This window comes from Rhipicephalus microplus, chromosome 1, assembly GCF_043290135.1.
Source record: "Rhipicephalus microplus isolate Deutch F79 chromosome 1, USDA_Rmic, whole genome shotgun sequence".
Taxonomy (NCBI): Eukaryota; Metazoa; Arthropoda; class Arachnida; order Ixodida; family Ixodidae; genus Rhipicephalus; species Rhipicephalus microplus.
In genome coordinates this window covers 67,575,063-67,596,518 of record NC_134700.1, presented here as the reverse complement: position 1 = coordinate 67,596,518, position 21,456 = coordinate 67,575,063, and the positions used below count along the sequence as shown (strand labels likewise).

The 21,456-nt window shown below is 47.8% G+C and overlaps 1 protein-coding gene across 1 annotated transcript in view; it reads right to left on the bottom strand.

The window, feature by feature from the left end:
• LOC119178741 (BOS complex subunit NOMO1) overlaps positions 1-21,456 on the bottom strand; it is a 104,241-nt gene that overhangs the window by 10,062 nt on the left and 72,723 nt on the right. The window contains exons 7-9 of the mRNA XM_037429974.2: positions 16,820-17,127; positions 7,725-7,971; positions 777-887 (exon numbers count right to left, since the gene is read on the bottom strand). Coding sequence (XP_037285871.1) covers positions 777-887; positions 7,725-7,971; positions 16,820-17,127 — 666 coding nt within the window. The remainder of the gene's footprint in view (positions 1-776; positions 888-7,724; positions 7,972-16,819; positions 17,128-21,456) is intronic.

Sequence of the window (21,456 nt, the reverse complement as noted above, 5' to 3'; positions counted from 1 at the left end):
CTGTTTTGAGGATGACTTATACAGAGAAAATTTTGAATAAATAAGTAATAAGTAAGTCATGTCACCTGAACACTTTGAGGCCATACTTATGCTAACAACATGGTGTTGCAGCCACCATTTTTAGAATAGAAAGTATGGGTTTAGGGTCTACACTCTTGCAGTTAAAAATCTAAAACACATGAGAAGTAAGTACTGCAGGGCTAGTTGGTGGTGCGCAAAAGAAGAATAACACAGAGAAAGGAACATAGCGCCATGTTTCGTGTTCATTTCTCTGTGTTGTCCTTATTTTTGTGAGGCTAATATGGCAGTTAGATTGTGAGGCTAACATGACAGTTTAGCAAGGCCAACAGGCATGTGAGGCCATCATGGCCACTCCCATGGCCACAGGGATCGGTTTAGAAAGCCAGTTAGTGACATAACAGACAGATATTAAATGGAAATAACAACTGAGGTTTTACGTCCCAAAACCACAATATGATTATGAGAGACACTGCTGTGGTGTGTCATTGAAGATTGATGTATCATGGTTGTGCAGTTGTGATTGATTTTATGACAAAACCACTGTAAAAAATATTGGCTACCAGATGAGCTTGAGCACAATTGTTATTGCAAGAAGTGATACCAACACTAAGCGCAAATTTATATAAGTACATTAAAGCTATATTTCCATATCAAACTATGGCATAAAGAGTTAAGAAATATATACCCAAAAAACTTTTGTTGCCTATTCGCAAAATAGTTACGCTATGTAAACATGAAGAGAGCAACTTTCTCACCTTAAGGTTGGGCAGGTGTTTGGGGTCTGTGACAATCTGGCCTGTGATGTCCATTTGGTTGAAGAAGCGGAACACTATGACCCGCACATTTGTCAGGTCGGCGTTGGTTACCTGAAATGGTTGAAGTGGTAGAGAAATTTAACAATGACTACCGAATGTAAGTAAAGCATAAATTATGTGCTGTGAGAGGTGAGATGAAGTTTAAGATGGAGTGCAAGGGTGTTGGGTGCAAATCTCGGAGGCCGTGTGTGGTTGATGGTGGAAGAACGAGACGATGCGAGTGTTGGGTGAACAGAAGGGGGCGCAGGAAGATGGCAGGACAGAGACGAGGGTATGAGCGAAGAAGTCGGACATGTTGAATGTTGGTGTGGAGAAGAAAGGATGTCTAGAATGTGTAGTGAACATGTGGGTCGTGAAGTATATTGTCGAGTCCGCCAAGTGGGGGCTTGTCGGGGATCGACATGGCTACAGAGATTGACGTGGTGAATGTGCCAAAGGAGCTTCAGACAAATGGCTCCGCTATACAGCATAAGTACAAATCGCGGGGGCCATCAGACAAAGGCTCTTGATGGCCAAGCCCACGCCTGCAGGCCCCATGACGGCGGCATTCTGACCGACAGCTGACTGCACTCTGCCGTCCTTGGGGAAGTCAACAACCGAGGTTCACGGCATTCAGCAACATGCAGTCACCAGAGGAATTCTTGGATCAGCTAGAAACCTTTTGCCTGGTGACTGGTGTCGGTGCCGAAAAAAAGCTTAGTCACGTTGTGCCTGTTGCAATGGAGGGTAGCGCAAAGTTGTGGCTGTGCTTCGTCAAATTTTTCTCTTTTTGAGATGAGTTCAAGGCGTCTTTCATCACAGAATTTTCTTCGATTGACGCAAAGCAGCGCCTTGAACAAGAACTTGAGCTCTGCACTCAGCACCTGGAAGAGAACTTGAGGGAGTTCATCTACACAATTGCAGAGTACTATGGGAGGATTGGCAGCGAAGTGCTGGAATCTAAAAAGGTTGACCGTGTGTTGCGGAAAATGCACCCACATCTGCAAGGTTTCGAAGGGTAGGCCGTTTGCCAGTCTTGCGGAGCTGGCAAAAGCAGCAGGAGGCCTCATAAAGCGTTATTAGAGGCGGTTCCAGCACAAGCCATCAACACCTCCAGCCGATCTAGTTGCATGGCACCTTGCTTTCCAGTCAGCTGTAAATGTGACCAGCCTGTCGGGAGCGAGCCCTAGAGGAATCATGGCAGCGGCTGCCGCACCCTTCCAGTATCGGGCAGCAGAAGCTTACTGGCCATTGCGCGCCGCAGCAATACAGCCGTCCTACCACCGAGACCATTTACACAGGTCGTGCGCTTCTATTAGAAGGCCTCATTTCTCAGCACCGCCACAGTCGCAAGAATATCAACCGCTGGACTCCGGTGGAATTACCTGCCATCACTGCAGAGGTGTTGGTGACATTGCCCGCGAGTGCCCTTCGGGTCGGCGTAGCAGCCCGCTCCGCTGCTACCCATGCAACAGAATCGGACATATCCGCTCACAGTGCCATGAACGGGAGACAGTACCGTAAGAATATAACAACAACAACAACAACAACAACAAAAAAAAAAACGAGATGAAAAGTCGGTTCTCGTCTTATATACTGGTCATCAGCAGAAAAAAACTCGAAGTTTCACAACAATGGGCAGCTGATGTCAAAAGCCTCCATTGCCATCGTGAGCATCAGCAGCGGCGCCGTTGGGCAAGGCTAGGCAAGGCCAATAAAGTACTAGCAACGCCACTTTGCTTCGGTTATATTTGTTAGCCTGCTGTTCTCTTTTTTTTTTTATTTCCTTAAGAAACTCTTCTCAGTTGGCTCTGTCAAGTTTCCACAGAGGAGCCTGGGGTGGAGATTGTTCTTGTTTTTGTGTTTAGAGAAGTATTGGGAAGTGGTCACTCCCCATATGGGTTTTTAATTACTTCCCAGTTGAAATCAAGTAAAACTGATGGAGATATAATGCTAACATTGATTGATGAATAAGATTTTTTCGTGAGGCTGAAAACGTGGGTTCTTTTTTATTTAGTAAACATCTTCCCGTGGGAGAAAGAAAATGCTCAATAAGGCGGCCCCGTGCGTCGGTGGGAGAGTCGTCCCACAAGCTGCTGTGAGCATTAATATCGCCGAGCACGATGTAAGGCTCGCGTAACTCATCAATAAATGACTAAAATTCGTGTTTGTGTAGCTGGTAGTGTGGGGATATGTACACTCATACCTCGTTATAATGAAGATGAAAGGGAGCCACAACTATTTCGTTATATCTATTATTTCGTTACATCAATTATAACAGTTTGTGGCAATGAATGCTCAGATGGGCGCACACCTATAGGCATGCAAAGAAGGAAACCGCCTCGTGGCCCGATGTACCGCTACGTGACCACGCATGCGATGGAAAATAAACACAGTCGAATCTCATTAATTCGAACTTCCGGTTGATTTGAACTCACGCTGAGGTCCCGTCAAAGCAACGTTTATTCCAACGGGCGAAAACACCATGTAATTCCAACGCGCAAGCACTTATGACGGTTAATTCGAACATACCGCGCTTTGAAAATGCTCTCAGCACCATGCCCAATCCCGCGGCGGCACCTCTTAACGCTGCGCGCGAAGAAGGAAAAGAAGAAAAGGAAAGAAAAGACTGTGGCAGATTGTTTGTTCTCTCTCAAATGCTGATCTGCGACGCACCTGCGCCACGCTTCTCCCTTTCAGTCTCTGCACGTAGAGACTCTTTTCCTTTCAAGGCCGTGCGAGGAGAGACAGAAAAAAAAAAAAGAAAGCTGTCCCAGAGAGTCCTCCAGTCCCAGAGGGTAGCAGCGGAGACGTAGTCGTTGCCGTCGTCTTTAAGGCGCATAAGTGAGAGAGAAATCGCTTTGCACCGTGCCGCCCCTTCTCGGCCATGTGACCCGCTGAACGCTTCCTCAATCCTCTCTGCTGGCTGTGTGAAGAGGACGGCTCTCTCTGTCGTGCGTGGCGTGGCTGTAAGGTTGGTGTGGTAGTTTTGAAAGAGCCGCTCCGAACGAGCGTCGCAGTCCTCAGAAAACGATATACTTAAACACACTACAGTCGTTTTCTTTTATAGACTATTTGATTGACTAATTTAGTTCAGTATATCCATTTAACGGTCAATTTTACTTCGATGCAACGAGGTTTAAAATGTATGGTTCTCAATGGAGCTTTCAAGAGAAATTTCATTTACTTCGTTATATCTATTATTTCGTTATATCCCGTTACGTTATAATGAGGTTTGAGTGTATATTGTGTACACATTGGGCGCCAGTGTGGTGCACACGTATCACAAAGGAGTACGGCCTCTAGCATGGGTTTAGTCTTAGCAAGCCACAGGGCACGCGTTAATCGTCGCCATGGCAATAACACAGTACTGCTCAAGGTCACACACCAAAACACAGTACAGAGCCTAATGCAACAGGGGCGGCAGGAAATCAGATAGGCTTATCCAAGCCCCGGGCGAGAAGTACTACACAGGAGCACGTCTCCGTGGGCAAATTTGATCTACAAGGGCACCAGAACAAAGGGCTTGGTTGCTCGAGCGAGGGCAAAGGCGCTCACATTGGCTTCGAGAGGTACGGGTCGGCATGGTATGACAATGCACTAGGACACCGCACCGCTCTTCGGTTTAGTGCACGAAAGGAGGGGCGACAAAAGATAAGCGTTCGCCGCAGGCACAAGGCGTTGTTAGCGAAGTCCGAACGCGCCCCAAACAAAGGGAGCCGACGGCCGACGGACTGAAAATAAATGAGTGTTTACCCCATGTCGTCCCAGATGAATTCTCTCTAAATCCCGACGCGCGCACAAAACGACCAGAGAGACTTGGTGCACCGCGCCACAGTTGACATTAGCTTCCGGGTGAGAGGGGTTAAACACCACTCCTTGCTCTCCCAGCGAGGCAGACTGCGGAGGAGGGGAGTCATGTCGGGACATGAGAACGCAGAAAGAGGCGGCAAAGCCCGCGCAAAGGTGGCGGGCTAGCCCCAATTCTCGCAATATTGAACATATTGTGCTTAGTTTGTTTACAATAATAGCTCGAGCGGCAACTTCTTCCAGTGCAGTTCAGAGCAGAAAGTGTTGACATGCTACGTTTTTGCCAAGTATGATTGCAACACCACCAGATGATGCAACATCCTGGTGGTCCTTCTGAAATATATTGGCCGAGAAATTCGTGTGTTTAGGGTTTAGATGCAGCTCCTGAACACGCAGCACCTTTGGACAATGCTTGCTAAGAAGTTCCTGTATGTCATCGAGATTGCGTACGAGTCCTCTAGCATTCCATTATAATATGGCATTCATTTTGAATGAGTGCGTGTGCTGTGTGTTATTAAAGAAAAGCGATTCATTTTACAGAGCCTTTGGCAGGCCCTGTAATTGGAGTCTTTTTTGGAGTGGCTGAGGGGATCTCGCCGTTTTTTCGGTGCAGCATGCCCCGGTTATCCAGTGGTGTCCATTGCCTCTAGAGAGGCGCCGGACAGTCGCGTGTGTTGGGTAGGCTTCGTCACGACGGAGCCTTTGACCCCACCGGGACAGAGGTCTAGGCGATCTCGTTAGCTTGTGTGGTGCCCTGGCTGCTACCAGGGTTCACAGGGGCCTTCGGTGGAACCCTGTTCAAGGAGGGGATAACTGAAGCTGCTACCTCCGTGGGGGCATGTGGCATTTGCTCAGACATGCCACGCGTGGCACGAGGCATCCCCAAAAACTGCAGCGGTGGCGACCCCCCTCGCACCACTTCGACATATGATGTGTTCTCTCCATAATGTGGGGAAACACCCTGTTGCGCTTTTTAAAAGCTAATGTTCAGTTAGATTTTTGTTGTGATGATTTTTTTTCCCCTCTTCCAGGCCACGCGGTACCTAGAATATGCAGGATGGTGACAACCACAGTTGGCACAGTGCGTTTGGGAATTACAGTCATCATTGGCGGAACGTGCTGTGGTGCTGCACTTTGCGCATGTAAGCTGCCCTCAGCAGCTTTGAGTGCCATGGCCAAAGCGCTGGCACTTGAAGCAGCGCCGAAGGTTCGGAATGTGTGCTCTCACTGGCAGTTTGTGGTAACTTGTTACAATTTCAGTGGGAAATGTTGTGCATGCAAAAGTCAGTATAATGTGTTTCGTAGGAATTTCTTGGTTCTCTCTTCGTATTTTTACGCGCTGTATGTGGATGACATTCTCTTCTTTCCAGCCTACCAACAGTTCTTCGTCTGATAATTTCATGAGTTACGCTGTCTGATACGACACCCTTTACAGTGTTTAGAGTGCGGTGTGGGGTAATGGTGATTGAATGATCACTGAAAGCTGTAAAGTTGTGTAATCTCTGGTATTGTAGATGATCCTTAAGTTTGAGGAGCAGATCACCACTGGCAGTCTTGTTGGCTTTGTATCCCGTACCTAGCGGTTCCATGAGACACTTGTATACAAGGAAAGGTGACAAATTTCTGGTTCTCTTTTTTGTACTCTGGCATTGAATAACATGGCATTTGGGGAAGTTGTCTTGCTTAGTAGGCATCAGTTGAAAGATTACATCGGTGCACCACCTCTTCGAGGGGCGATCGATTGTGAAAGCGTTAGGGGATCCCATGAAATGTGTTGATTATTCGGCAGCCACGCCAGCCACCCACCATGGAGCCCAATGAGGGGAGGCTACGCGACATGGTGGAAACGTAGGCGCCAGCTGTACATGGCTGCTATAACCGAATATAACTACCCAAGGTTGGGCAACTGCACAGGGTTAATCCTCACCGCCAGGAAATGTAGAAGTAAACAGCCTACTTTCATATGATCAACCCGAGCTTCCAAAATCAAGTGGATTGTCTAAAAGAAGCTGGCTATACAAATTCGCTTTTTGTTTATGTGGCAGAAACCATACATAAGAAAAAAAAAAGCCCAGGAGTGAGGAGAGTGCTGATCACAGGGATATAAGCAAACACGACAGAGTTGTGGTGATTCCTCACGTGCACCAGCTATCACACCGGATGAAAAAGGCTGGCTAATGCATGGGCATGCAGGTTGTTTTTTCCACACCTCACAAATTTTCCCAACTTGCCAAACTGACATGTGCAGGCCCAAAGGCTCCTGCAATGTCAAGGACAAGTCCCAGTTTGTCCAATGCGACACAAACGCAGGGTATACAGAATTCCGCTATCATGTGTTCCGTGCTACATCGGGCAGACTGGAAGGTGCCTCAATGAGCGCCTGTGTGAACACGCATGAAATGTTCGCAATGGCAATGAGGGTTTTTTCGCTCAGTGTGTCAGCAGGTGTGGTTGTCATGCACAGTTCGAAAATACAGCATAAGCACAAAGATGATTACACCCGGATGATTATTGAAGGAGATGGTGCGAGAACCTGACAACTGCGTGAGCAAACCATCGCTTGCTCTCCTAGATAGAGAGCTTCAGAACTGCCTGCCAAATGGCGCATGTGGGTAATGAATCTGCTATTCTGCCTCGTGCTTTGGGTGTATGAATTTCGTTGTTTCTTGAAATTCTAACTTTTCTTCCTCTCTTCCTTTTCTGTTTGTCATACAGTTAAACCATTTTATAGGAGGCGTGCTCCAGGCAACAATTCTTGTCTTTTATACAAAATGTCTCTTATTAGCAGGGTACCTCACATGCATTTTCTTATCCCTCGTATTTTACTGTATGCATACTGCTCTTTCTTATACCCATTTTTCTCTTATATCAGTGTTTTTTACAAAGTGGTTAGACTGTATATATATCCAGAGCATGATAAATAAATCTCCAGTTCATAATCTAGGCTTGTCCTTGTCTTCTTTCCATCAGTGTTTTGTACCGTGCAGTATACATTGATCATGAGCTTAATTTAAATATGTTCATTCCATTACTCCCTGCATAGTACTAGTCAGCTACTTCCAGTACAGGTAAACTCCCATCCATCACCGCAGTGCTCACCACGAGTTCGCGCTTGGGGGGCTCTGCCCTCTCGATGTGCGGGCTGACGCCTGGCTTGAGCTGCAGCTGGTAGGCACAGCCGGGCAGGAGTCCGCGCAGCCGGAAGGCGCCTTCGTTGTCACTCAGGGCTTCCTCCTGATGTCCCTGGCAGGTGCCGGTGCCAAGCGCTTCGAGGGAGACACCTGGCTCGGCTTCGCCCGTCACTGAACTCACCACTCCCAGGCAGCTAAATGCCACGCGGTCGCCCCTGCAACCACCACATTTTCTCAACCTGATGGTGTATTTACACATATGAGCTGTACTTAGATTGCCATTGGCATGTTTCTTGGCACACATGCATGCTGCTCCATTTTCTGTGTGTGTGCAGGTGCACATATATATGAGAGTAAACACCTTGCCCTCTTGTCCCACTTTGCGCTTTGTCTTTCGTGAAACAGTTTTCGTAACAAAAGTCCGCTGCCTAGCACAGCTACCCATTCTGTTAGATGGTTAGCGCAGACCACCATCCTGTTTGCTTTAAGTAGTGTTTGGGTGCTGCTGAGAGCTCCAACAATGAATAGAAGTTAAAAAGGCAGAATAGGCCCCACATATGTAATCGAAATTACAATTGTCAGTCATTTCCACCACGACTAAGAAAATAGTCTCACTCATAAGCCGCCAGCATAGTTGTCAGCCACCCAACTCGCTAGTGCATCACTCTAGAGTGCACACACTCACTAGTGCAGGCTTTGACACAAATACACAACTCAGTGGTTTCATTTTCTTCTAATAGTTTGACTTTTACGTAAACATTCAGCACTGAAAATTGAGTGTGCCCCTTGCTTGTCATCTCTGTCATTTCTAGGTTAGTTTTTACACTTTTAACACAATGAGAGATGGAGCATGATGTTATTACAAAAAGGGAGCCATGCACTGTAAAAATATTCGGTAGTCATATAAGGCGTATTAGGTAAGTTATGGTAAGACATGTCACTTGATCCAGTAGGGATTTGCCGCCTGTGGTTGGTTGTCTGCAGCTGCTTGTGAAAAGAAGCCGATTGCACTTGACAAACTCAATTCGAATCAAAAAGCTTGCTTAACACCACCCATTGGAACTTCGTTAATATGGACAATGAAACGAGAATGAGCCTTGGAATTTATTACTACTTCTTGTATAGTTTGACTCTTCAGATACGGTCGAGCCCACATATAACGGCCCCAGTTAAAACGAACTTTCGCCTAAAACGAACAGTATCCGCGTGACCGTGAAAATATACATCAGTTCAATGGCACAAAATCGCACTTACAACGAACGTCTCTGAGCGCCGCTGATCGGTTACAGCGAACGGAGTCAGCAGTCTGCTGACTTCCCGGGAAACCACTTTCGACTACCGATAAGGCATCGGCGAGGTGCTCATATTTTCTTATTGTTAAATGCAGACCCTGCCTCCGCGACCCTCCAGTTGCCGCTCTCACCGACACATGGTGAAAGGAAAGCTGTTTTCTTCCTCCATGCCCAGACAGCTTTTAATGACTTTTTTGGGGACCTTTGACGAAAAAATTTTGGTCTATCTGTCTGTCCATTTGACTGTTTGTCCACTTTTAACGGTACCGGGCACTTTAAATGGCACCAGCAAACGCCCAAACGACCCAAACCCAAACGACCCCAAACGACCGACGCCATCTGCAGCATCCACCAATGTTTCTCAAAATTCAGCATTCATACTTGTGCGATTGTCTATTAAAAAGCAATCATCGCACATATCTGAGGCAACATAACAACACGTATATATTCTGTGTGTACGTCTTTTACTAGAAAAGACATACATAAGTTATTCTAAGGACTGTAGAGTTTACCATGCGGCGCTGACCATTCAACGCTTGCACGAAAAGGGAAGTATTTCCAACGCCTTGCTAAGACAACACGATGATGGCACCTACCTGTCGCCTTGCGTTCTACACCTTATCACCTCTGAGACTCTCAAAGCCGCAGATTTTGTTTTCCAAGATAACTGCCAGATAGCGCTCATGTCTCATGTGTGACGTGACTTGGTGCGCTTATTCACCTCCGCTGCATGCTTGAGGCACTCTAACGCAGTGCTTCCAGAATACCACTCACCAATTTTCTTGCACAGAACATCAAATAAACGTTTTGTTCAATCTCTACAAACTTTACGCATATAGCAATAAAACTGTCGGTCATACCGCCCTCGACACGCAAGCCTACAAGAATTCATCAAGCTTAACCAACCAGACATCATTGCACTTCAGGAAACTAAAACGCAGAACGTACGACTGCAAGGGTACACGACCTGCGCACAAACCCAATGCACTGCCATACTTGTCAAGAAAGCACTTTCAACACAAAAACACGAAATCGAGGACACTCTGATAGAACATACCCTAATAGAGATTCTGCCGGAACGAAAGACGCAGCAAAGTCTTTTCATAACCAATATATACAGCCCCCCACGAGACCAACTACCAGACTTCAATCACTTCATACGAGAAATCAGGAAGCACACGAATGGCCACCAGATCATAATAATGGGAGACTTTAACGCCTCTCACACGGCATGGGGCTATCATATCACCACGAGGAAGGGTTCTAGGGGGCACGATACTGCTCAACATCACAGACTAACCCTGTGGAACGACCCTCTTCAGAAGACGAGAATCGGAAACAGCGTCTCCAGGGATACAAATCCCGATCTTACATTTAGGGCGAACGTCACTGGGGCAGAGTGGAGTGAGCTACCGGAAACTTTAGGTAGTGATCATCACATCATCCAACTCTCCGTAGCGCACACTCGTAAACAGACCAAGACTGGAATAGCGTGGTTAACGGAATGGCAATCCTTTAGGAATGACCTCGACGTTGAAACCACCATAATCGACATTGAAGACTGGTTTAAGAATGTGCTCGAGATAGCCGAACGCTACACTAAGGACATACAGCTTGACGTCGATACACCCGCCGTCGGCGCATATCTTCTCCACCTTTGGGAGGCTAGAAGAGGACTTCTAAAACAGTGGAAGCGACAAAAACTAAACAGAAAGTTACGGAAAAGCATTTCTCTCCTCACCGAGCAATCTCAAGATTATGCGAACCGATTGGCCAGGCAGAACTTTCACGCTTTCTGTGACAAGCTGCAGGGGACTCTGAGCACCAAGAAGACCTGGCATCTGCTACGCACACTTATAGCCACGCAACCCTCCAAAGCAGCACAGAAGCAGCACCTTCAGAGACTTATTCGAAACTACGCCGGTATAGAAGAACACCTCCTAAAAGAATTACAAAAGAAGCTCTGTGGCGATGCACCCACTGGGGCTTCAATTCACACCAAAGAATACGCTGGCGCACCAAACACTGAACTCGACCGGCCCTTCAGCCTGGCTGAACTGCGCACAGCCCTAACGAAGTTGACAAGAAATACCAGCTCGGGAATAGACAGGATTGTCAACAAGCACTTACGCAACCTACCGCACCAGGCCACCACGGCTCTTCTACGATATTACAATGACTGCTGGAATAAAGGAGAGCTAGCTGCTGTATGGAAGCACTCGGAAATCACCATGATCCCTAAGCCTAACAAACCAGTCGGCATCGAGAACCTACGCCCGATTTCTCTCACCTCGTGCGTGGGAAAGCTGTTCGAACACATGGTGCACGACCGTTTAACCCAGTACCTGGAAGATAGTGGACACCTACCGGACACCATGTTTGGCTTCAGGTAGCATCTTTCGACGCACAACGTGCTCTTACTACTCAAAGAAGAGCTCCTTGATCACCTCACCCATCGAAGAAAGTACATACTCGGAGTCGACGTCAAGGCGACCTTCGATAACGTCAGCCACGACGCGATCCTCAACAACCTCGAAGGCGTTGGCTGCGGCATTAAAACCTACACGTATGTCAGAAACTTTCTGGCAGACCGTACGGCAACTGTGGGCATACGCAACATCCGCAGCAAAAGCTTCCAACTACCGAAAAAAGAACGCCGTAGGGTTCGGTCATCTCTCCGTTACTTTTCAATGTGGCTATGACCAATCTGTCAAAAATTCTCTACAAAATACCAGATTTACGGCACGCGATCTATGCTGATGACATCACGCTCTGTACCAGGGCTTCGAACACTGGGAGACAAGAGACTTGCCTACAAACCGCCGTAGATGCCATCGAACGGTATCTCAGAAACTGCGGTCTCTGCTGTGCCCCAGAGAAATTCAAGCACCTCGTCCTCAAAGCGAGAACAAGAGGCAGACCCCCTCTATACGACGAGCCTGACCCTAGCGTAACGCTGAAAGGGACCTTAATTCCAAAAGTCGAGACCCTGCGAGTGCTTGGAGTTCACATCTACAAGGATGGATCAGTAGCTGCCACCATACCGAGACTCCAACGGACACTATCACAACTCACACACCTCGTCAAGAGGATCGCGAATCAACGAAACGGACTCAAAGAGCACGACACGCTACGTATAATGCAAGCTCTGTTCACCAGCCACATTACGTACGGCACGCCGTACCTGAATTTGAAAACCACTGAAATTGAAAAACTTAATATTAAGATAAGAAAGGCAACTAAAGTAGCCATGGGAATTACGCCAATGGCCTTTACCACACGTCTCCTAAAGATGGGCGTCCACAACACATGGCAAGAGCTCATCAAGTGCATAGGAACAGTCAGCTGGAGAGGCTCATGCTGACGCCCACGGGGAGGTCGGTGCTCCGGTACCTCAACTACAGCGACACGTTCATCGCCGATGCAGACCAGAAAAAGCGCATCCCGCTGAACATTAGAGAGTCGCTGTACATCGCACTTATTCCACGCAACATGCATCCTACTTTCCACAAAAGTAGATGCAAGGCTAGAGCTAACGCTATTCGACGAAAGTTCAAGCAAGACCCGGACGCCCACTACACTGACGCGGGCAAGTATCCGCATAGAAACGCGTCCGCTTTCAGCGTCGTCGATTGTCAAGGCCGAGAATTAGCGTCGGCCACGGTCAACGCACTCAATTCAGACGCCGCAGAAGAATCGGCAATCACTCAAGCAACCACAACATGTACAGATGCCGCGGTGATTTTCATTGACTCACAAGCCGCCTGCAGGAATTTCGCTAAGGGCCGTATCTCAGCCAATGCCATCAATATTTCGAAATGGCGAAGCACTCCACTCCCGTACACTTGTGTATTATGGGTGCCAGGACACGAGGGTCTGCAGGGAAATGAAGCGGCCCACGCCGCTGCCCGCGAGCCCGTCAGCCGGGCTGCCCCCTGTCCACAGGACATCCGTACCGTCGTTGAAGAGACGGAAGTTGTTCAAAACACCTACTCATCGTTACTCCAGCATTACAGGCCACCACATCCTTCGCAACACCCAAAACTGACAAAAGAAGAAAGCGTGATACTGAGACGCCTGCAAAGCAGCACATACACACATGGGGCCCTAATGCACCGTCTCTACCCAACGAGATGTAGCTCTACGTGCCTGCTTTGCAACGTACCGGACACCCTGGCGCACTTGCTTCTTGCATGCCAGTGTATTGCCAGAAGTAATCTGCAACAACACACGACTTATAACGAAGCAGGACGGACGAACGAAGACCTAACCGAAACGTGGGAGGCGAAGCTCGTCCTCGAGGACCTGGAAGACCAACAACAACTCGTCGCCAGGGCCAAGAGGGCAGTAGAAGCCAGAGGGTTCCTGGACTAAGGAGCCCTCCTACCTCAGGGTGATACCGGGCATTGCTCGGAACACTGTTTCAAAATAAACGTTTACTTCTCTCTTCTCTCTCTCTCTCAATCTCTACAGGTGCAAGACTATCGTCTTTCGACGACATTTGCAGATGAACACGTAGATATGGGGACAATTTTTTGTTACGCACCCCTCCGTCCTTTGTCCCCCGCTACTCTGAGCAACCCGCATCGCCAGACGAGGCTTGTGTTTTCACTCTGCCACCAACCTTTGGAAGACCGGTCAGCCATCTACCCTGTTTTTGATCGCTGGTGCTGTCGTTGGCATCACCGGCCTGGAGTGACCAGACCATTTGCCACGGCCACCAACTGTATCCGATAGTCTGCGTCTAGTAATCGTGAGTACGCTACGCCACTGACTTTGATGATTTGCGATTCGTTTCGTGTTTAGGACTTGTTCTTGCTCACTTCCCACTCAGCTCAGCATGCCTTTCACGTGCGTGCGGAAGCGTGAAAAGGGCTGTTAATTTGCACGGAACGAATAGCGAAATATCGAAGTTCGTGAGGCCACGCAAACCCACCGGCACAACAATACGATTTTCTGACCACTGCCGCCGATTCTTCGAACACCGCGTGTACCGATCCAGGCGGCTATGCTTTGACATCTGCACGTGCAAGCACTCTTTTCAAGGTTGTCTACGTGCGAGTTTCGCGGACCTTTCAAGCAAGCTACCCACTTGCCTCCTTCCCGTGTTTTTTGGTTTTCAAGGTCGTTCTCCCGCCGCATCTTCCCCTTTTTATCACAACTCCCTGCCCTTCTCTCGCAAGTCTGCTCTCCTCTCTTGATCACAACCCCTTCGCCCGTCTCCATCGCTTCGCAACGCCCGCCCCGCTGGCTCGAATTAGTTTAGTTTTCTGACTGGAAATGGGCCCAGAGCTGTTCCACGCGTTCTGGTATGTGTGTCGCGTGTGCGCGTCTTGCTTCGCTTTTGGTGTGCGTGTGTGGTCAGGATGGCGGAAGGGAGGCCTTGCACACTTTTCCTGTCGCTCAACAAAACATCGAAAGTATGACCGCTTGGCTTGAGCATAATCTGTGCCTTAGGTGCCGCGTTGTGTAGCGCTTGCTCATAGCTGTTGACCACCTGGCAGCCAACTTGCAGCTTCGGACGTTTGGTATTCAGCTGTAGAGATGGTGAATATTTCGTGGGCGGTGGCTACATGCGCGCAAAACTGATTTCGCGAGGCCGACTCCATCGACATCGGGCCCAATGACAAGCCTGAAGCTTCCGAACTGCGGCGGCGATTTGCGGTAGCGCATCATCAACTCCGACCTGGGAGAGCGGGTGGTACATCTGTTGCGACAATTTAATTACGGCCGATGATAATGCCAACACTGTGGAACCGTGCACGGATTGGGGCATTGTGAATGAAGTACGTGGCGAGAGCTTTTTAAAGCAATTGGATTGCGAGAAGGAGGAAACTTTGGAGCCAGTGCTTCATGCAGCTTATGCCACGGGCTCGGCGTACGAACACCCTGCAGTTTTAAATGAACTCAAGACCACCCTTATCGCTTCTGCTCTTCGAAACACGTGCATCACGGACTTTTGGGGCCAAAAAAAGTTGCAACTTTTTTTAAAAGCTATGTTTCATTTACTACGAACTTCCGGATACAGCGAATGAATGCCGCGTCCCGCTCAGGTTCGTTATAAGCGGGCTTGACTGTATACCTTTAAAACGAACTTATTTTTGTGTAAAATGCAACTTCGTTATAATGAGGTCTGAGTGCATCAGAATGAAAATCAGAAAGGTTTTTATTTTCAAACAAAACTGTTGGGGGTCCGTCAGGCGAAAAGCTGCATCATACAGCTTGAATGAGCCCGAAGGGCCTCCCATGGCAGCAGTAACGTCAAAATTAGCATTCATAGAAGTTGTAAGTATATATTAAGGAAAAAAAAATCCACAATTTCAATGGAATTGAAAAAAAAGGAACATACTGAATAACGCTTACAAACATGGTATTCATAAAAATACAAATCTAATGCATTTAGAAAGAGAAAATGTCTTAATGCACTCCTATACATAAAAACAGTGGAAGTAACAACATAAAGAAAATGACTTGTACAAACATGGCTGTGATGCATAATGGTATAATACAGTGTTTATCAAAACACAAGACAAGTGTGAAAAACTGTGACAATTGTTACTTCTTCGCATGTCAGCAGCATGCTCCTGTCGTAAACGCGGCCGTGGCAGCGAGTGAAGTGACCTTTGTGCGCTCCCGAATCACAAGTCTGCTAAGCCCGCGCGCAGGAAGGACTACACTCTGTGGAGGCCGCGGTCTCCGAAACGTCGGAGGCAACAAGCTTTAGAGCGCGCCCAATGCAGCCAGCACGAGCTCGTCGTGCCATCTCGCAACTGATGACAAGAATTCGATAAGCTTTGGAACTCCAAGGGCCACTAAATGATACATGGCATTTTTGAACAACTTGCCATTAGCACGTATGTCAACGTATGCTTTGTGGTCTAGTGGTTAGTGCCGCGCGCAGCAGATTGGGAGGTTGTTGGTTCAACGCTCCATGTCAGCATCTTTCCTTCTTGTTTTTTTTTCCTTCACAATCTGTTTGTACATATTTTAAGTCATATCCGTGATGGAAACACGTCAGTGGAGCCGTGGTCGCCTCAATGTAAAACACTTATTCCAAGTAGTCGTAGAAAGGATTCACTCAAGCAGCCTGTTGCGGCAAGAATTCGCCGCCGCAAAAATTTTTAGAATCTGTGCAGTACAAGCACAGTCACAAAGATTGCATTCTCTCTTCTCTTGTCCTGATGATAGCACCCGATGCTAAGAAGAAAAGGGTGCAACGAGGGAAGAAAATAAGTAAAGCGCACCTCATGACTGAGCACTATATTTTTTCCTTCAAATGCACAAGTTTTCAGAGCGGTCGCCCGTGCACACGTGGGAAAGTCACGACCTTCCAAGGCAGCCCCAGTAACAACCGAGTAGGCCATGCTCAAATCGGCCAATAGCTGATACTTGGATTGGGATGCAGTAATTTCGGCCCTGTAGCATTATTTGTCGAGATAAGAGAAAGCAATTTTTAGCCGACTGAGAACTCATTGCAAATTCTAGGCTGCGCGCTGCGCAATATTATTTGGATCGCATCTTTTTTAAAGTCGCGACTACCGATCAGCAGTATTTTCTGACCATGCTCAAGAAATGTTGCAGGGCCCCTTTAACACTCCTGAGCAGTTTTACTCGGAGACAGCAATAGCAGTGACGAACAGCCAATCACACACTTATTCACCCTTGCCTTTGACATTAACTCTCACTGGGTTCTGCTATTCTGAAAGCTATTTCAAGGCAGACAAGGTGCCAACATGAGCAGTTCATGAGGAAAGCAAACTTTATTACTCACGTGATGTCCAACTCGACAGTGGCACCTTCCCCAACAGTGAGCATCTTAGAGGCAGGTGAAAAGCGGTACTCCTTCATCATGGGTCGAAGGAAGTAATTGCCAGGGCTGAGGTTCGGGAAGCGGAGCCGGCCGTCCTCGCGCGTCCGGCTGTGGTTGCGATAGTCGGCAGCTCCACTCAGGGATACCAAGACACCCGACAGGGGCTGCCCACTGGATTCTGACACCGTCACCTTCACCTCAGCATACTTGAAGGCCTCGAAATGGCCGAGCTTGTCCAGTGGCCGCAACACGTAGCCGTCCTTGCTTGCCTGCGAGGTGGAAACAATGGGCGAGGTGTATATATGCAACGAAATCACGAGAAGATTATGAGGTGTGCCATACTGGGGCACTATGGATTAATTTTGGCCACTTGGGTTTGTTAACCTTTTCAACTCCAAGAAGGCAATTTAGGGTCAATTTATATCAAACTTCTCTATTTTGGTCTTGAGCGTAGAAGAACACCGAAAAAAATTATTTTGAATAAACTAAAAAAAGAAGGCAAGAGTACTATTTTTATATTATTTGAATTTAATTGATAGAAATTCATCTAATCTACACAGCTGTTAACTGCAATTTAGAACACATATTACGCATAAAAATTTCTTACAACATCATTAGAGAGAATTCAGCAATGTTGTAGCACATACTAGGCAAAATAAATTATGGAAAGCATTATTTACACACCACAAAGACGAGAAGGTTGACCCGTTTCTGGGAAAAACCATTTTCAAAACACGGTGAGCCACAGATGCTTCCTTTTTTTTTTGTTGCTGCAAGATGTGATGTGCTGCTTTTGGCTCCTGCAGAATCGAATGTTTTCCTTTGATGCACCGAATTGCCATTGTGCCGCCAGGTTGCCTTGCGCTTCAGCATACTCGACAACTTTTTTCTTAAAGCGTGTCATAAACTGCCATCGCCTACCACTCATTTCTGAAGAAAATGCAAAAGGAAACAGCAGATTGACAGCATATAACCAAGGCAAAATGACGTTGCTAAAACACTGTAGGCCTTGTCTAGCCTTGCCCAACGGCGCCGCTGCTGATGCTCACAATGGCAATGAAGCCTTTTGACTTCACCTGCCCATTGTTGCAAGACTTCCACACTTTTTTCTCCCAATGACTGGTATATAAGACAAAGGTCGACTTTCCATTGCTCTAAAAAATAAATCGATCGATATTCCGGTTTTTACAGTATAACAGCGACATGCGTCAACCAATGCGGACAGTGCCAGCATGTGGTAGTGTGTGCCACATGCAGTCCACTGTGGCCAACGATACCCAAGAAAGTTGCATGGGCTACCGGTGTGAAGTGGCCTGTGTCCTTCTCCTTCCCTTTTAAAAATGTGACACTCCTTACGCCGTGGGTTGTGCATCTGCGATGTATGTAATAGTATTAGTAGTAGTAGTAGTAGGTAGCCTTCCCTTGTTTAGTCAGTCCTTGGAATGTCCGCTGGATGGTGGTACTTGTATATGATGAATATATGATGAAAAGATGCGAGATGCCGGCACATGGAGCATTGATTACACGGACGGAAGGAAAAAGAGACACGGACGCACGGATAAACGAACAGAAGGAAGAATGAACTGACGGACGCTTCACCTTGCTCATCCTCATACACTTCGTGCAAATGATGTGATATTATTACCACATATGTAAGTTAGGTATCTGCACCTGTAGAGCGGAACAGGGTGGTGGCAGAAGAAGAGGAACAGAGTGGTGGAGGTGCAGGGTACAGCACGTCAACGTACCATGGAGCCACATCTGTTCGGAGTTCGCCGAAGCTGTCGTCTTGCCAGTTTGCCAGGGCCCAGAGCAAAGGCCAGAAATCAACCGCCCCAACCACGTGCAGGTCTACGTCGGCTACACATAGGCATCACAACATGGAACCCCGCCCGTTCGCGGGAATGGCAGGAGAAGATGTGGACGCGTGGCTAACGCATTACAAAAGGGTGAGACGGTACAACCACTAGAACTATATTGATCAACTAGACAACGTCGCATTGTTTTTCACGGATATCGCCTTCATGTGGTACGAAAACCACGAAGAGTCCTTGACAACATGGGCTCTTTTTGCTCAAGAACTGAAGTGCTTTGGTGACTCTGATTCAAAAAAGAATAGCACCGAGCGGCCTCCTGCTCAAAGAGCTCAGACTCTGGGAGAAACCTGCACTACTTATATACTGGACGTTTTTAAGCTTTGCAGGATTACAAACCCGCAGATGTCTGAAGAAGACAAGGTTGGACACTTCTTGAAGGGTATAGCGGAAGACCTTTACAATTTTATGATAGGTAGAGATGACCTCATCTCTGTCTCCTATGTCCAACATCACTGCCATACGCTTGAAAAACTGAAGACTCAACGCATTGCCCCGAAATTTGATAGGCTGGCAAATGTGATAATGGTCGCCAGTGCCTACGTGAGCCCGCCTAGCGACCTTGCCTCTTCTATTTGGGCAATAGTGCAAGAAGAGCTGCAGCAACAAGATGGTTGAGTTGACGACACCGTTCCTCAGCCGCCTACTAGTCCACCCTACTACACGGCGCCATTAGCTCTTTTGCCACCATCGGTATGTGTGACAGACATTATTTAAACTAGAACTTCGTGGCCACGTCATGACTCATCCGCGTCCGACCAGTGATATGGCCAACGCCTTCTTCACGGCCCCACCACAAAAAGGCCAGCAGCCCCTGCTCAGCAAGCTCATCGATGACCCTCCTCAGCTGAGCGATCTTAGCATTGGTTCGGCGAGCGTCCCCTACCAGTCTCCTACAACTGTGACTTCGAAGGCCACATTGCCAGGTATTGCAACTACCGGCAGCCGGTGAGGTATGAACGATCGCCGAGATATAACGGTTCTAACGTTACACGAGCACCGACATTCCTGGGAAACGTGTCTTGCGAGATCCCAGGACCACTATGAAACCAATCTCCGGCCTCTGACCGCAGTGTGACACCACCGCCTGCCCCTCGCGCCAGCCGATTACAGTCTCCTCGGCGGCGCCACTCCTCGTCTCCTACGGAAAACTAGCCGGCACGGCCATTGGAGGTGAGGTCACTGGACAGTCTTCGATTTCAACAGATATACCTCCGTTACCTTCCATGTTTAGAAATAAGGTTTGAGTGCTTATCGGTGGTGTACCAACAATGGCGTCGGTAGACACAGGTGCACATACCTATGCGTAAGCAAGTCGGTCGCTCAGCAAGTCCGAGCGTAACTACACTGTCACAGAGCAAGAATGCCTTGCAGTGGTCTTCGCAGTGCAGCGCTTCCGGTCCTACCTGTACGGACGCCTTTTTACCGTCGTGACAGACCATCATTCTCTCTGCTGGTTGGTCAATCTGTGTGACCCACCTGGTCGGCTGGCACGCTGGGCACTTCGTCTACAAGAATATGACTTCACGGTTTCCTATAAAAGCAGCTGACGTCACGTTGACGCAGATTGTCTTTCGTGGCTACCGCTTCCAACGATGGAATGCGACACGGACACCTTCGATAACTACATTGCATTACTCGACCAACTATTTCCCGATAACAAGACCTTTAAGGATGAGCAACAAAGGAACAGCACCATACAACAGTTTCTTGCTACCAAACCAAAATCATCGCCTACGTGCTTCTGCATCCGAGACGGGCTAGTTTACAAAAAGAACTAAAACCAACACTGGCTCACGATATCTTCTGGTGGTTCTGAAGAGTCTTCGCGTTTATATCTTGCAGGCTATGCATGATGACCCAACATCCGGTCATCTAGGCACAGCGAAAACTCTTTGCCGACTTCAAGAAACATTCTACTGGCCCAAAATGCGCCAGACGACGGAACAATACGTGTCTAGCTGTAACGAGTGTCAACGTCATAAGCGCCCAACAAGTGCTCCTTTAGGGCGATTACATCCGGTGCCGCCCCCTAGAACTCCTTTCGAGCAAGTCGAAATTGACCTTCTTGGGCCCTTTCCCCGGTCTTCCGATGGAAATCGCTGGATAGTCGTCTGCACACACCATTTAACACGGCACTGCGAGACAGCTGTTATATCATCGGCAACTGCAGCCGACAAGTCTTTCTTCATGCTAAGTTTTGTAATACTACAACATGGACCTGCAAAAATTATAATCGGTGACTGTGGGCGACAATTCACAGCAGACGTGGTGGAAGAGATGCTTCATGTCTGCGCTTCAAGGTTTCAGCACTCTACACCATATCATCTCTGAACGAATGGTCTAACTAAATGAACAAACAGAACTCTCATGAACATGTTGTCTATGTATGTCGCATCAGATCACAAGGACTGGGACAGTATTATACCTTTTATCAATTATGCATTCAACACCGCACAGCATAAAACTACCGGCTACAGTCCTTTCTTACTTCTACATGTCCGACCGCCTTGTCATACCCTGAGTACCATCTTCTCAAGTTTGGACTACAATGATCCCTGCATATTCGAGATCATTTGTTGTGCAGAAGAAGCCAGATGCCTTGCTTATTTGCGCACCCTCCGCTTGAAGGCACATTTCAACCACCGACGCCGACATGTGGTGAACAATTGCGGCGACCTAGTGTTGCTGTGGACACCGACTAGAAAATGTGGTTTGTGCGAG